Source organism: Sphaerodactylus townsendi, linkage group LG06, assembly GCF_021028975.2.
Source record: "Sphaerodactylus townsendi isolate TG3544 linkage group LG06, MPM_Stown_v2.3, whole genome shotgun sequence".
Taxonomy (NCBI): domain Eukaryota; kingdom Metazoa; phylum Chordata; class Lepidosauria; order Squamata; family Sphaerodactylidae; genus Sphaerodactylus; species Sphaerodactylus townsendi.
Genome location: NC_059430.1, coordinates 120,174,498 through 120,188,887, shown reverse-complemented (window position 1 = coordinate 120,188,887; position 14,390 = coordinate 120,174,498). Strand labels below are relative to the sequence as shown.

At 44.1% G+C, this 14,390-nt stretch overlaps 1 protein-coding gene across 1 annotated transcript in view; it reads right to left on the bottom strand.

Moving 5' to 3' along the window:
* The window catches only part of PPP2R1A (protein phosphatase 2 scaffold subunit Aalpha), a 28,309-nt gene extending 19,640 nt beyond the window's left edge, over window positions 1-8,669 (bottom strand). Inside the window, exon 1 of the mRNA XM_048500164.1 lies at window positions 8,516-8,669. Coding sequence (XP_048356121.1) covers window positions 8,516-8,593 — 78 coding nt within the window. The 5' untranslated portion in view covers window positions 8,594-8,669. The remainder of the gene's footprint in view (window positions 1-8,515) is intronic.
* Between the last annotated feature and the right edge of the window lie 5,721 nt (window positions 8,670-14,390).

Sequence of the window (14,390 nt, the reverse complement as noted above, 5' to 3'; positions counted from 1 at the left end):
TTATTTATGTTTTTAAATGTTTAAAGGATTGTACAATGTTTTTATGGTGCAACCCGCCTTGAGCCTTGCAGGGACAGGGCAAAAAATAAATTGAATGAATGGATGGATGGATGGATGGATGGATGGATGGATGGATGGATGGATGGATGGATGGATGGATGGATGGATGGATGGATGGATGGATGGATGGATGACACACAACTGGTTCAGCAACAACCATGAAAATCCTGGCTAGGCAATACAAACCAGAAGCCAAACCAAGCAACAGGTTATGTAAGGGTCTGTTACTCCGGTCATCAAACAAGACTCAAGACGGTTTCAAGAGCTTTATTGGAACCATGTCAGCCCAAGGCTCAGATAGCCGAAACTAAAGTTTGGCTCTTGGGCCGTGGTATATACCTGTAAGTTACAGAAAGGTTCAACCCATAATCCCCCCACCCTCACATTCCCATACTATCAGCATTTGAAAGGACGGTGGGAACAGAGGCATTGTTTGGGACAGACCGCTCACTCCATCAGAAAGGCAGATAAAAATGAAGTTTTCTTCAATAGTTAGGCGCAAGCAGGGGGAGGCCTCCTTAGCCTCAGGCGATGATAATGGCTGAGCCATCTGCGACCTTGGGGTGGACGTGCGCAGGCCTGAGAGGTTACAGAGGTGACAACACCTGCTGTCTCCAGAGTATTTGCTTAGTACTCCCCAATGATTACCAGGATGTGTTCGAAGAGTCTAGCTCCATCATAGGACCATGACCCAGCATGTGGCCTACCACTTCTACCAATGTAGAATACATTATTTCGCCAATCAACACCAGAGCAATCCCTGTTTACCCAGGCACCTTTTGATGCAATCCAAGGGAATTAATTCCTTGGGAATTAGTCCAATGGAACACAGTGAAACACTTGTGGGCTTGTGTTCCTGACAATGTTGTACATAGATACTGGTGCTGCCCTATAAACTTCTGATGCTCAACTCCAAGACTTTTCCCTGGAATGACTTCCACTAAGAACTCTCCACAATATACTTCAAAGCAAAATCCATCATTTTCATTCAGCTGTACACGCAGTTTCGTAGTTCACGCAGAAGAAATTTATACATCTCACTGTAACTACAATTATCTCATGAGAGCCATTCCACAATCAATCCATCCCAGGACTTCCACTGTTTGTAGATTTCTATCACCCGGGGCATACAGTTATAAAACAGTGCCCCTCCCCGCTCCCTACACACACAGTGGGAGAGCCAGTTCAGGCAGGGAAGAGAGGCCAGGACCTTGGCACAAATCCGCCAGCTCCGGGAGACAGCAGTGCATCCGGGGGAGGCTGTAGAGGTTGCCCTGCCCCACTGCGGCACCAGAGAGTTCCTAGGCAGGAGGGAGGCAAGAGGTGCGAGTGGGGCGGGCAATCGAGAGGCGCCGGGTGGCCAAATGCGCTCCGCCATGTGAGCCAGGAGAGTGGTGTCTGGGTCCTGAGCTCCTCATGCAATTGCCAATCTCACATTCTTTTAACTTGGCTGGCTAGTGCTTATTCTATGGTGCAAGGCAGCAGGACAAGGTAAATGGAAAAAGTCCAGACCCAGAGGGTCAGGACGGGCCCTTGTAGAATCATATCTAAGCTTGAGAAAACTTTGAAAAGCAGGTTTCAGAAGTATGTAACCAGGAAACATGCACATATATGCCCACACGTTGCTAAAAACAATCAATAGAGAACAGGAAATGCTCTCTACTTTACAAGCACTCCTTAGCAGCTATCTGAAGAAGATTTCAATTCACTGTAGGTGTGCAAGAACACAACTATTTCTAAAGCTGAATTTGATTTATTTATTTGTTCAATTTATATACTTCCCTCCTCCAAGGGGCTCAGGGCGGTTCACATCAATAAACTACATTAAAACATTAACCAACTACCAAAACTACTAAAACGTTCCCCCCTCACAAAAGTTAAAAACAGATTATCTCGATCTTGTTCGCTGGTGACAGATCCTAACACTTAACCATCTGTTCCAGCTCCTTCATGGCTGCCATTCCCAAACTCAGCTTCCTTCTGACTTCTTGGTTGTACTCAGCCTTCTGGTCAGTGATGGAGGCAAGGAACAGAAAATATCGAACAATTCGTTCATGTGGCTGCCATGTCAGAATTTGAAACCTATGAAGCCACTACCTTTTTTCCCCTTTCCCTCTTTCAAGGGGCCAAACGGCTTTGAAATCCTTCGAGTCATGAATATAACACATCATGGCCAGGCAGCCTGAGAAAGAGCGGCCCCCAGCCAGCCCTGACAACCACTACATACCTGCAACTTGGTTCAGACATGCCAAGTCCCACCCTGTCCCACTCCCCTTGGCGGTGTCATTGGGCTGACCTGCCAAGCAAGTTCCAGTTCTACCTTGAAATGTCCTCCAAGAGGCAGGCTTCTGAATAAAACCCTAGCCAGGGCTAGCGAGGCAGAGAGCTAACAAAACAGGCCTGGCATACTAATGCCTGCTCCGGGTCACAAGTCACTTAAAGCAGCCGCTGCCACCACCCATGAAGTGAGGGGTTGAACAGCACCCAGATCTGCTGCGAAACATTCTGTCAATCATCTGTTATTGTTATTCACACAGCATCCGCGAAGGGCACGTGTGCCGCTTTCCAGGGCTTTTATATGGCAAAAGACCCTTAGGTGCAAACAATTGAAACTCAAGAGCAGGGGAAAGGGAGGACTGACAGGCAAGGGATCGACGGGGCCAAATGCTCCAATACTTCGTTGCAGTCCAAAGCCAAAAAATGATCACATTCTCATAATTCTCTCAAGCACCTCATCAGAAGAATATCTACACAACTTCCCTTGCGATTCCTCCCTGTTTGCTGTTCTTCCCTTCTCCTTAACTAAAAATCGGAATATAAGAATCTCAAGAGTCAGGATCTGGATTTTTCTTTACATCATTCCAAAAACAGCCACTTTGAATTCTGAACTGCTGTTTTATACATAAACAGAGTATGATGATTACGGGATGGACCTCAACTGCTGCCTTTGTCAACATAAGAACATAAGAACTAGCCTGCTGGATCAGACCAGAGTCCATCTAGTCCAGCATTCTGCTACTCGCAGTGGCCCACCAGGTGCCTTTGGGAGCTCATATGCAGGATGTGAAAGCAATGGCCGCCTGCTGCTGCTGCTCCTGAGCACCTGGTCTGCTAAGGCATTTGCAATCTGAGATCAAGGAGGATCAAGATTGGTAGCCATAGATCGACTTCTCCTCCATAAATCTGTCCAAACCCTTTTTAAAGCTATCCAGGTTAGTGGCCATCACCACCTCCTGTGGCAGCATATTCCAAACACCAATCACACGTTGCGTGAAGAAGTGTTTCCTTTTATTAGTCCTAATTCTTCCCCCCAGCATTCCCCTTCAACAGAGAATATTCAGGAATACCGTCATCACCAAAAGCTCAGGTTGTGGCAATGAGATGAAATCACTTTGGAGTGGCCACTCCCAATACGTCCCCCAACACCATTTCAGGGACAGACAGGACCCAGCATCATGCATAAGCCATTTCTAACAGCCTAATTTGCCAAATTTCATCAGGAACACCACTCTCACAGAACAGACGTTCACCACAGCAACAAAGATTGGCCTGACACCAACTATATACATGTTTTGGAGATTAATAACTCAATCACCAGTCAAATTCTTTGTATGAATTGCTATGCTCCTGGTAGGGGCGTAGGGGAGAGTAGCTGGTATCAAATTTGATCGTTATTATTTAATACTCCAAAAAGAGTGTTGGATGAATAACCAGATGCGGGAAAACTAATGCTGGGGGACTTTTAACGCTAGGATGTATCCAAACATTGTCACATTTCTACAAAAGTTGTCTTTGTGGATAGACAAGTTGCTACTCCCCTGGCATTCCCAAGATATGTCTACAAAAGAGGGAAGAAAACTGTGATTAACACTGGCAACTGAGGTTGAAATTGCACTCCTTAATGGGACACAGTTTGATGAATCGCTAGGTGCTTTTACATTTGTCTGTCCAGTGGGTGCTAGTATAATAGACTACATACTTGGCTCACAGCTGCTTCAAGGAAGGGTTCAAGGATTTATCATACATAATAGGGTTGAAAGTGACCTTATGCCCCTCTCTGCTTCTTTTTATCAGCTTAAGAAAAAACAGCACACCAAGGGAGTACATGTGCCCCACTATAGAAAGGCGTCTCTTATGAAACCTAACGATAGAGAGGAAGATCAAGATTCTTCTCTCCATTCAAACTGCACGGAGAAAAGAGCATAACCCAGATCTCCTTCGGAAACTGGTTTGAGAAAGGTCAGATTAATGATAACATAATGATATCATATAACGATAATATAAACTAATGATCAAGAGAAAAAATTGGCCTGTAGTAAGTTGATGTGGGAAGGATCTCCTTAACGCCATGGTGCTGAAACAAGAGAAAAGGTTCTGGGGCTATAATAACAGGAGGGCTTGAAAAAACTATGTTTGTTGACAATGCAAGGATGACTACCCAAGCATGGTTTGGAATATGCTGCCACAGGAGGTGGTGATGGCCCCTAACCTGGATTGTTTTAAAAGGGGCTTGGACAGATTTATGGAGAAGTCAATCTATGGCTGCCAATCTTGATCCTCCTTGATCTGAGATTGCAAATGCCTTAGCAGACCAGGTGCTCAGGAGCAGGAGAAGGCAGGAGCAGGAGCAGGAGCAGCAGCAGCAGGCCATTGCTTTCACAGCATGCATGTGAGCTCCCAAAGGCACCTGGTGGGCCCCTGTGAGTAGCAGAGTGCTGGACTAGATGGACTCTGGTCCGATCCAGCAGGCTTGTTCATATGTTTCTTATGTCATTTCGCGAACCTATATCATGTAAGTGACAACGCCACCACAGGTGTCACTGATATTTATTTATTTATTAAATTTCTAGACCGCCCTCCCCCGAATGGCTCAGGGTGGTGAACAATAATAGTAAGCAATAAAAACAATTTAAAAGCAATAACAATCTGTTAAAACAACCCAGTCCAGATGGCAACAATTCTCACCCACCCTGTGCCCACAGGAGTCCTAGATGTTACAGGATCTACTAATCAACCTGGCTGGTCAAATGCCTGGTGGAACAGGTTCGTTCTGCAGGCCCTGCGGAAACTTTGTAAGCCCCGCAGGGCTCTGGTCTCTTTCGGAAGCCTGTTCCACCACGCAGGGGCCAGGGCTGTAAAGACCCTGGCCCTCGTCAAGGCCAGACAGATATCTTCTGGGCCATGGACCTCTAGCAGGTTCTCCTCCAAGGAGCGGAGGGACCTAACGGGGCAGTACGGGGAGATGCGGTCCCTCAGGTATGTGGGTCCTAGGCCGCTAATGGCCTTGAAGGTCAGAACCAACACTTTGCAGTGGGGTGTGCCAAGAGTTTCACTACCAGATTGGGAACCAGTATCCGCAACCAAATGCAAGCAACTAATTGGTACTCTCCCCTATGGCAAAGCCCCAAGTAAAGATTTTATTGCACCAGAGGTATTTAAATTAAACAGCAACTGGTGGACCCAAACTTTGGCCAGCTTTTTCACGGTGCTAAATGAGACTTGAAAGGTTCCCAATAACTGGAAACAAAGCATTGTAAGTCCCAACTTTTAAAAAAGGCAACAAGCTACAGCCTGGAAATTATAGACCCATTAGCCTCCTGGATATCTCAAACAAATTATATACTCGCCTCCTTTTAGAGAAGTTAAATGAGTACAATGAGGCAAATAAGATAATTAACATGGAACAAAACGACCTCAGGAAATATCACAGTACAATTGACCACTGTCCTGTCCTGGTTGATTTAGTACACAAAGATAAAGTCCTCAACAAAGGCACCCTCTTTGTTGCTTTTGTGAATTTCTCCTCTGCTTTTGACCCCATGGACAGGTCAATACTTTGGAGGAAGCTGGGATGAATAAACATCAACAGAAAACTGTTCCCATTTTGAAAGAATTACACACAAATATCATGGCTAGAGTGAGAGTAGGTAACAAAGGCAGATTGACAGACCCAATACATCTGAAGAGGGGAGTAATACAGGGTTGCCTACTAGCTCCCTTCTTGTTTAATGTGTATATAAATGACTGTATCCAGGGCAGGGGTCTGCAACCTGCAGTTCTCCAGATGTTCATGGACTACAATTCCCATCAGCCCCTGTCAGCATGGCCAATTGGATTACCAAGAGACACAGGAACAAAGCCACTGCCATTATTTCTTGATGCCCCCATAACATTTCTAGGTGGCATGGTGACCCAAGATTTGTCAAGTCCTGCCTTGAGATGTTAGTAGGCTCCTAATTTATTTTGCTGCTGCAAACTAACAAGGAATGGAAAACTGAACAAGATCTTAACACAGAACTTTGGGAAGATAAAATTAGAGAATACGCTGTAATGGCTAAACTAACAAATCTTGTAAACCGAGGGACAAAATAAGAATTTGATGAGGAATGGGAACTATATAGAAGAAGAAGAGTTTGGATTTATATCCCCCCTTTCTCTCCTGTAGGAGCAGAAGTGACGTAGCGGTTAAGAGCAGATGCATTCTAATCTGAAGGAACCGGTTTGATTCCCCGCTCTGCCGCTTGAGCTGTGGAGGTTTATCTGGGGAATTCAGGTTGGCCTGTGCACTCCAACATGCGCCAGCTGGGTGACCTCGGGCTAGTCACAGTTCTTCTGAGCTCTCTCAGCCCCACCTGCCTCACAGGGTGTTTGTTGTGGGGGGGGGGGGGAAGGGCAAGGAGCTTGTAAGCCCCTTTGAGTCTCCTATAGGACAGAAAGGGGGAACATAAATCCACTCTTCTTATATTTCTTATCTGAGACTGGATCAATCATGTAAGAATACGAATAATAGTAAGAACGCTAATTTGTTAATGAGTAAGATACAATACATTGTTTATTATTGATGTTTTAGAACCAATAGATAGAAGGTAGTGAACTTTAAAACTATGTGATGTTCTCCCTAATGATATCAGTTTTGTAACCCTGAGATGAAATATGCTAAAGTCAATACTCATGCAGTTCTTGGGTAGCTGTATTATTTTTTTCTTTTTCCTCTTCTTTTCCTTTTTCTGTTCTATATTTTCATTTTTTTGCTTGTCAATTATAATGAAAAACAATAAAAAATATTATTAAAAAGCAAACTAACATGGGGTTGTATGGTTGAAGACTTTCACAACTGGAATCAAGTGGCGGTTGTGGGTTTTCTGGGCTGTGGTCAGGTAGTTTTTGCTCCAAACATTTCATCTGCTTCTAAGGCTGGTATCTTCACGGACAGCAGCACATTGCATTGTGACACCGCTCATTGATACTGGAGAAACATCAGGAGCAAAAACTACCAGACCACAGCCACACAGCCTGGAAAACCCACAACAGCCAGTTGATTTGGGTTGTGAGCCCCTTCAGCACTACCATCCCATGTTAGTTTGCAGCTGCAAAATAAAACAGGAGTCCACTGACATCTCAAGGCAGGGCTTGACAAATCTTGAGTCACCATGGCACCTCGGAATTTCATGGGGGCACCAGGAAATTACAGCAATGACTTTGTTCCTGTGTCTCTTAGTGCACTGTAGTTAAAACAAAGCTTCTTTACCATTTCCCAAAACTATCAGGCCACAGTCACAAAGCCCAGAAAACCCACAACAGCTTTTCACAGTTGTGAAAGCCTTCAGCGATACAATCCCATGTTAGTTTGCAGCAGCAAAATAAAACAGGAGTCCACAACCCACAATGGCCAGTAATGTGCGACTATGGGAGATAGATCACTCGTGTTTCCTTGAATTATGCTGCTGGCACAGGAGATCCAGTCCAGCTTTACACACACCCCATAAGGGATTCCACAATGGAGTTCAAGTCAAATTAAGAGCTATGCACTCCCTAAAACCAAAAAGCCTGGAAGTAGGCAGCAGTGGCATACCACTCTAGGCATCGGGAGGGTTAATCCAATAGGTCACCCCTCCCATTCCCCCATGGCAGGGATCCTGATTGGTTCTACTGCATGACAATCAACCCTTCCCAGATATGAACCCAACAGAACTGGAGTTGGGCCAGAAGAATCTCAGCCAAGGAAGAGGGGACATTGAGCCCCCTCCCCCTACATAACACTCTCTCCTGATTGGCCAGCAAGGTTCCCTGGAACGAATGGGCAAGGCCCCACCCAATCAGACGCCTCCTCTAACAAATAAGAGGAAAAAGAACTGGGCGACCACTCTAGGCTGTGGCCACCCAAAAGAAATATGCCACTCAGTCAATCACGTGGTGGCCTTCTTCGCTGTGAATGAAGTGAAAAAATACAGATCCTTCCATTAGCCAACACCCTCGCCCTCGTTTCCCCAAATGAAACCCACTGCAGCCAATCAGGGACGGCCTCTGATAGCTCATGTACGGGTTTCTCACATGAAAGACGGCCGCTGATTAGCCACAATGCCGGGGACCACTCTATCAAGCTTCTGCGACTCAAACAGTTCACAATCGCCCGTCCTTCCGTTCCCAGGTGAGAGTGCGCGGTCAGAGACAGTACCTGAACGTCCTCGTTCCGCAGCTCGTCGATTAGTACAGCGATAGGGTAAAGAGAGTCATCTCCGTCGGCAGCCGCCATCTTAGCGCCCGGCTCCGGTTCTCAAGGGTGCGCGGGGTTCACACTGACGCCTTGCAGGGGCGGTTAGGATGCAATTGGATGCCTGGGATATCACTTTCAGCCGATGGCAAAGTTCATTGGTTCATTTTTTTAGCAACCCGCCTCTATCGTATGCCTATTTGACAAGTCTGTCCATCAATTATCCAGCTATTCGCCGAATCACTGGAGGAGATTTCAAGTCTCCGCCCTGCCTCAAAAAATAATTGGAGAATGAATGGCCGAACTCCCACCCCCTCTCTGTACCGCTATTGGCTGAATTGATTCTATCCACCGTTTCCATGACTGCACATTTAAGCCTATCAAATCCACGGGACGATCGCAAAACTCCGCCTAAACATCTGTCCCTCCCAGTTGAAGCGCTGTTGGGTACATCTTAGACCAGCCGTCCTCAAATTGAAAACGAATTAGAAGTGTTAATTTTGACAGACATGCTTGCTGTCCAATCGCAGGATGCTAAGGGTTACGTTATAGCTGGAGAAGCGGGGGAGAAAGAAGAAGGGCAGGGCAAGGTTGCCTAAGCAACAGAACTTTACTTTTGCAACCAGGGTAACGGCCCATTCATGACGTCCCCAGGTGTCTGACGTCATTGGTGTTTGTACGAACGTGTGTGTAAGAGGTTGCCTTTCGGAGACTTAATTTAACTGTAGATTATAAATTTAATATAACTCTTACTTTTTAATATGTCTTTTACTTTTTACGCACATACATACAAATATATACACACTCACACACATATATTTTATGTACACACGTATTACAGATGTGCATAGATTACACGCATATTTATTATACACATATACACATATTCTATGCACCTACATATACACGCACACATATTAGAATAGAATAGAATAGAATAGAATCTTTATTGGCCAAGTGTGATTGGACACACAAGGAATTTGTCTCCGGTGCATATGCTCTCAGTGTACATAAAAGAAAAATACATTTGTCAAGAATCATAAGGTACAACACTTAATGATTGTATAGGTCTAGTAAGCAATCAAAAAACAATCAGTAGTACTAAAAACATAAAATGTAAAGTCATAAAATAAATGAAATGAAATGTCAGCAATAAATCATAATTGGGAGTAGATGGGTAACAGGACTGATGAAAAAAGTACTCCAGTAATTATACAATAAATATATAATAAATAGCTTTACATTACCGAGGGAACTATTTGTTTAGCAGAGGATGGCACATTCCCTGAAAACTGTTCTTATGTCTAGTTGTCTTGGTGTGCAGTGCTCTGTAGCTTAATCGCTTTAGAGGGTAAGAGTTGAAACAGTTTATGTCCAGGATGCGAGGGGTCAGTAACTATTAATTCACCGCACTTTTTTTGACCGCAAGTGCAGTATACAGGTGTCCTCAATGGAAGGGCAGGTTAGCAGCAATTGTTTTTTTTCTGCAGTTCTGATTATTCTCTGAAGTCTGTGTCGATCTTGTGGGGTTGCAGAACCTAAACCAATAACAGTTATAGAGGGTACAGATGACAGACTCAATGATTCCTCTGTAGAACTGTATCAGCAGCTCCTTGGGCAATTTGAGCTTCCTGAGTTGGCGCAGAAAGAACATTCTTTGTTGTGCTTTTTTGATGACATTTTTGATGTTAGGTGACCATTTTAGGTCATGAGATATGATGGAGCCTAGAAATTTAAAGGTCTCTACTGTTGATACTGTGTTGTCTAGTATTGTGAGAGGAGGTAGGATGGGAGGATTTCTCCTGAAATCTACCACCATTTCTACGGTTTTAAGTGTGTTCAGTTCTAGATTGTTCCAGTGGCACCACGAGGCTAGTTGTTCAACCTCCCGTCTGTATGCGGTTTTATCGTTGTCTCGAATGAGACCAATCACTGTTGTATCATCTGCAAATTTCAGTATTTTAACAGATGTACATATGTACATAGATTACACACACATTATATATACACACACATGTACATGCACACACATATGTATATTTTTGTGTGTATGACTTTTTAAAAACTTTATTTCTATTTATTTAACTTTCCTGTTATTCATACCATATTAACCTCTCCCAGTTGCCTGGAAAATAAGCAGACTTCTATGCACATTCAATAAACATGAATTGAGAAGTTTTTTTTAATATTAACCAGATCGTATTTCAGCAACTTGATTCCATGAACTCAGCACTCAGCCCCACTTACTCCCAAGGAAATGTGTATAGGTTTACTAGCCATGCTTAGGTAAACTCAGAGAAAGGTCCCACTTGGTCCAATATGACATTTACACCCAGGTAAGTCTGAGGCTGCAACACCAAGAATACTTCTGAGGGAACAACCCTTCAGCTAAATAGTACTATGTATCGTTCATACGGTGTGGTCAGTGCATTTGAATCAGTGCACCTAGTATATCTAGTTTCCCCAGTGCAATAAGTAGGGTTGCCAACTCCAGTTTGGGAAATTCTAGGAGATTTGGGAAGGGAACCTGGGAAAAGCAGGCTTTGGGGAGGGGAGGATATAAGGGGAGGTTATAATGCCATACAGTCCACTTTCTGAAACCGCCATTTCCTCCAGGGGAATGGACCTCTGTAATCTGAAGAGCTGTTGGAATTCTTGGAGATCACCAGGTCCAATCTGGTGGTTGGTAACTTTAGTAGCAAATGGTAGTCATTTCAGCTCACAAAACCGGCGGGAAAGGAAAAGCCTTAAACTTCCTCTCTTTTTATGCCATTGGCAAAATTTGAATTGGGCCCCTGCATACCTGGGAATTGAGTATCAACCAACAGACATGTATCACATCTCTGATTGCTGGACCCCATGAGGAAGAGACGTACTATAAATGCAGCCTCCCTAAGGGACAAATAATACCCAGCCAGAGCTTTTGGGGATTTGGAAAATGGTGCCAGTGGAAAGAAGACTGAAGACTCTTCTTCCTCTGTTTGCCAGACCCTCCCTGGTCATTGGCAGGGGGTGGAGGGGCAAAGGTTGCCAGACCAAGGCTGGGAAACACCAGGAGATTTGGGGATGGAGCCTGGGGAGGTCAGGGACCTCAGTGGGGTACGATGTCACAGCACCCTAACCCCAAGCACCCCTTTTCTCTAGGGGAACTGATCTCTGTAGTCTGGAGATGAGTTCTAATTCCACGGAATCCCCGGTCCCACCTGGAGACATGCAGCCCTGTGTCTACCTCTGCACCATGGCCCTAATTCAGATGGATTGTGGGACAGGAGATTAGATCTGAATATTGTATTTGATATTAAAGAATATAAAGGGCCTATGCAACAAATATGATCAAAAAACAAGATGGTTCTCTTTCTATGCCGAGCACCAAGAAACAGCCATGCAGGCAAGAAAACCAAAACACAAAATAATGTGTGGTGTAGCTTGGTTTGGGGTCAGAGGTGATAAATATTTCTTAAAAGTAAGAAGAGAAAAGGGATTAAGAAATGGATTTTGTATCTTCTAAAAATTATAGCTTTTAGTTAAAGATGCATTATTAATCAACTAAATGTTTATCTTATAGACTTTTAAAGGCATACCTAGTTAGATAAGATGGGCTCCGTGGTGGCAAACCTTTGGCACTCCAGATGTTATGGACTACAATTCCCATCAGCCCCTGCCAGCATGGCCAATTGACTGATGGGAATTGTAATCCATAAATCTGGAGTGCCAAAGGTTCACCACCACTGGATGTGAATAAACACAGAAATGGAGAGGTCAGAGATTAAAGGAGATGTGGAGTTTATAAGATCATTGTAATCATGTTTTATTATATTTTAATGAATACTGAAATGATAGTGAGATGTATGAAAGGTACGCATGAGATGTAGTTAAGTATAACCACAAACCATAATAATTGTTATAATCATTTTAACCTTTTAAGTGAATAAGTTGTATGTGCATGAAACCTTTTTTTACACTGGAGATGTCCCTCTCTTGGTACACCCCTCCCTCAGGAATTCAGGGAGCTGTCCAGCTTGACATAGATCAGACCTGCAGTGAGCAGAGCTCACTTCAGTGGGAGGGGTAGCATGCAGTTTGGGCAGAGAAACAGCAGCACCATGCTGTGATGATTCAGAGAGGGTCAGAGATAGCTATGTGATTTTAAAGTAAGATCCTAATGGAATGAAGGTGGATCTTGGAGAAATATGACCATAATAAAAGAAGGGATCATTATGACGATGAGCTTACACCACTTAGAAGAAGCCTGTGGATTGGAGGGACTGTAATGTATGCATTTTCTATTTTTTTTCTAAATCTGTATCTATAAAAGATGTAGGTCCTTGTCTGACTTGGTGTGACTCTCCTAGAAAGACCACCTTGTATGAGATATTTATTCTACACAGTAAACAGACTTCTTTTCTTTTAAGCCTGAGTCTTTGGTATGTTTCTTCACCGGTCTTTCCAAACATCCACTGGGTTGGGCTATATAGCATTTATAGCCCCACTGAAAGCCCTGCTTGCTTGGGGAACGAGTTTCCTTGCTTGTGGAAAACTGAATCGCAGTCTGGTCAGGGGAACCCAGACACTGCACATTAGCAGTTGTAATGTGCAATTGGACTCCAGACACTCTAGTCACTAGCCATTTGCTTTGTAATAGCAGTAAGCGGTTCTGAGCATTTTTGCAAGAACTAGAGAAATCTTATGTCTCAGGGCTATCCCGAAAGACAGGTGGGTGATATCATTTCAGAAAGCGATTTTGCTGTCGAGTTCCTCTTAGGTTACATTGTTCAAGAAATGTCACCTCCCTTTCTTCTTGAAGGCTGTCAGGTTTCGAGTGTGGGACAGGAGATTAGGCCTGAATATTGTATTTGATATTAATGACTATAAGGGGCCTATGCAATCAATATGATCAAAAATCAAGATGTGATAGCAACTTCCTTATCCCTAAGGCTGTCAAACGACAGGTGGTGGCTGGAGATCTCCCACGATTACAAGTGATCTCCGGGTGACAGAGATCAGTTCCCCTGGAGGAAATGGTTGTTGTAGAAGGTGAACGCATAAGAACATAAGAACATAAGAACTAGCCTGCTGGATCAGACCAGAGTCCATCTAGTCCAGCATTCTGCTACTCGCAGTGGCCCACCAGTGGCCCACCAACGCAATGGGATTACACCCTTTTGAAGTCCCTCCCCTTCCCAAACCTCACTCTCAGGCTCCACCCCCATAACCTTCAGGTATTTCCTGACCCAAAGCTGACAAACCCATTTATCCCTGATGTTCTACTTCAATCTTTCTGTTTTCCTCTGCTAGAAACAAAATCTCAGCCTCCTTGCTGTGTGTAACTTGCGGTGGTTCCAAGTAAACATGGTGCTTTTCAGGACATCTGCTGCAGAATTTGAAGACGACTGCAGGTCGAGTCTCTCTTATCACATTTCTAGCTTGGATAGTTTTGGAGTACAAGCATTAGACTGCAGGGGCTTAGGGCCAGATTCTCAGTGCCTTTCAAACTGCCTTTATAATCCAGTAGAGCAGTGGGTTGCTACTGGATTTTTGTGTGTGTGTCAATTCAGATGCATCTGATTTGGCTCCCAGCTGCTAATGGATTTTTTTTTAACCTCTTCAGACAAAACTGCTCACATCTTGTCAGCATCATGGGCCTCTGCTGTTTCTTATGAAAACAGTTTTCCTCCATTGTCAGTTATTCCTGGTGCTTCTGCATTGCTCCAGTGTCCTGCTTAAACTGTCTGGAGTGCTTCCGAAAGGACTACTATTAATTGTCCGCTTTTTTGGGGAGCACATTTTTTTCCTGGGTTTTTAAAAATATTCTAAAATGGGTGCTATAGCTCTATAACAC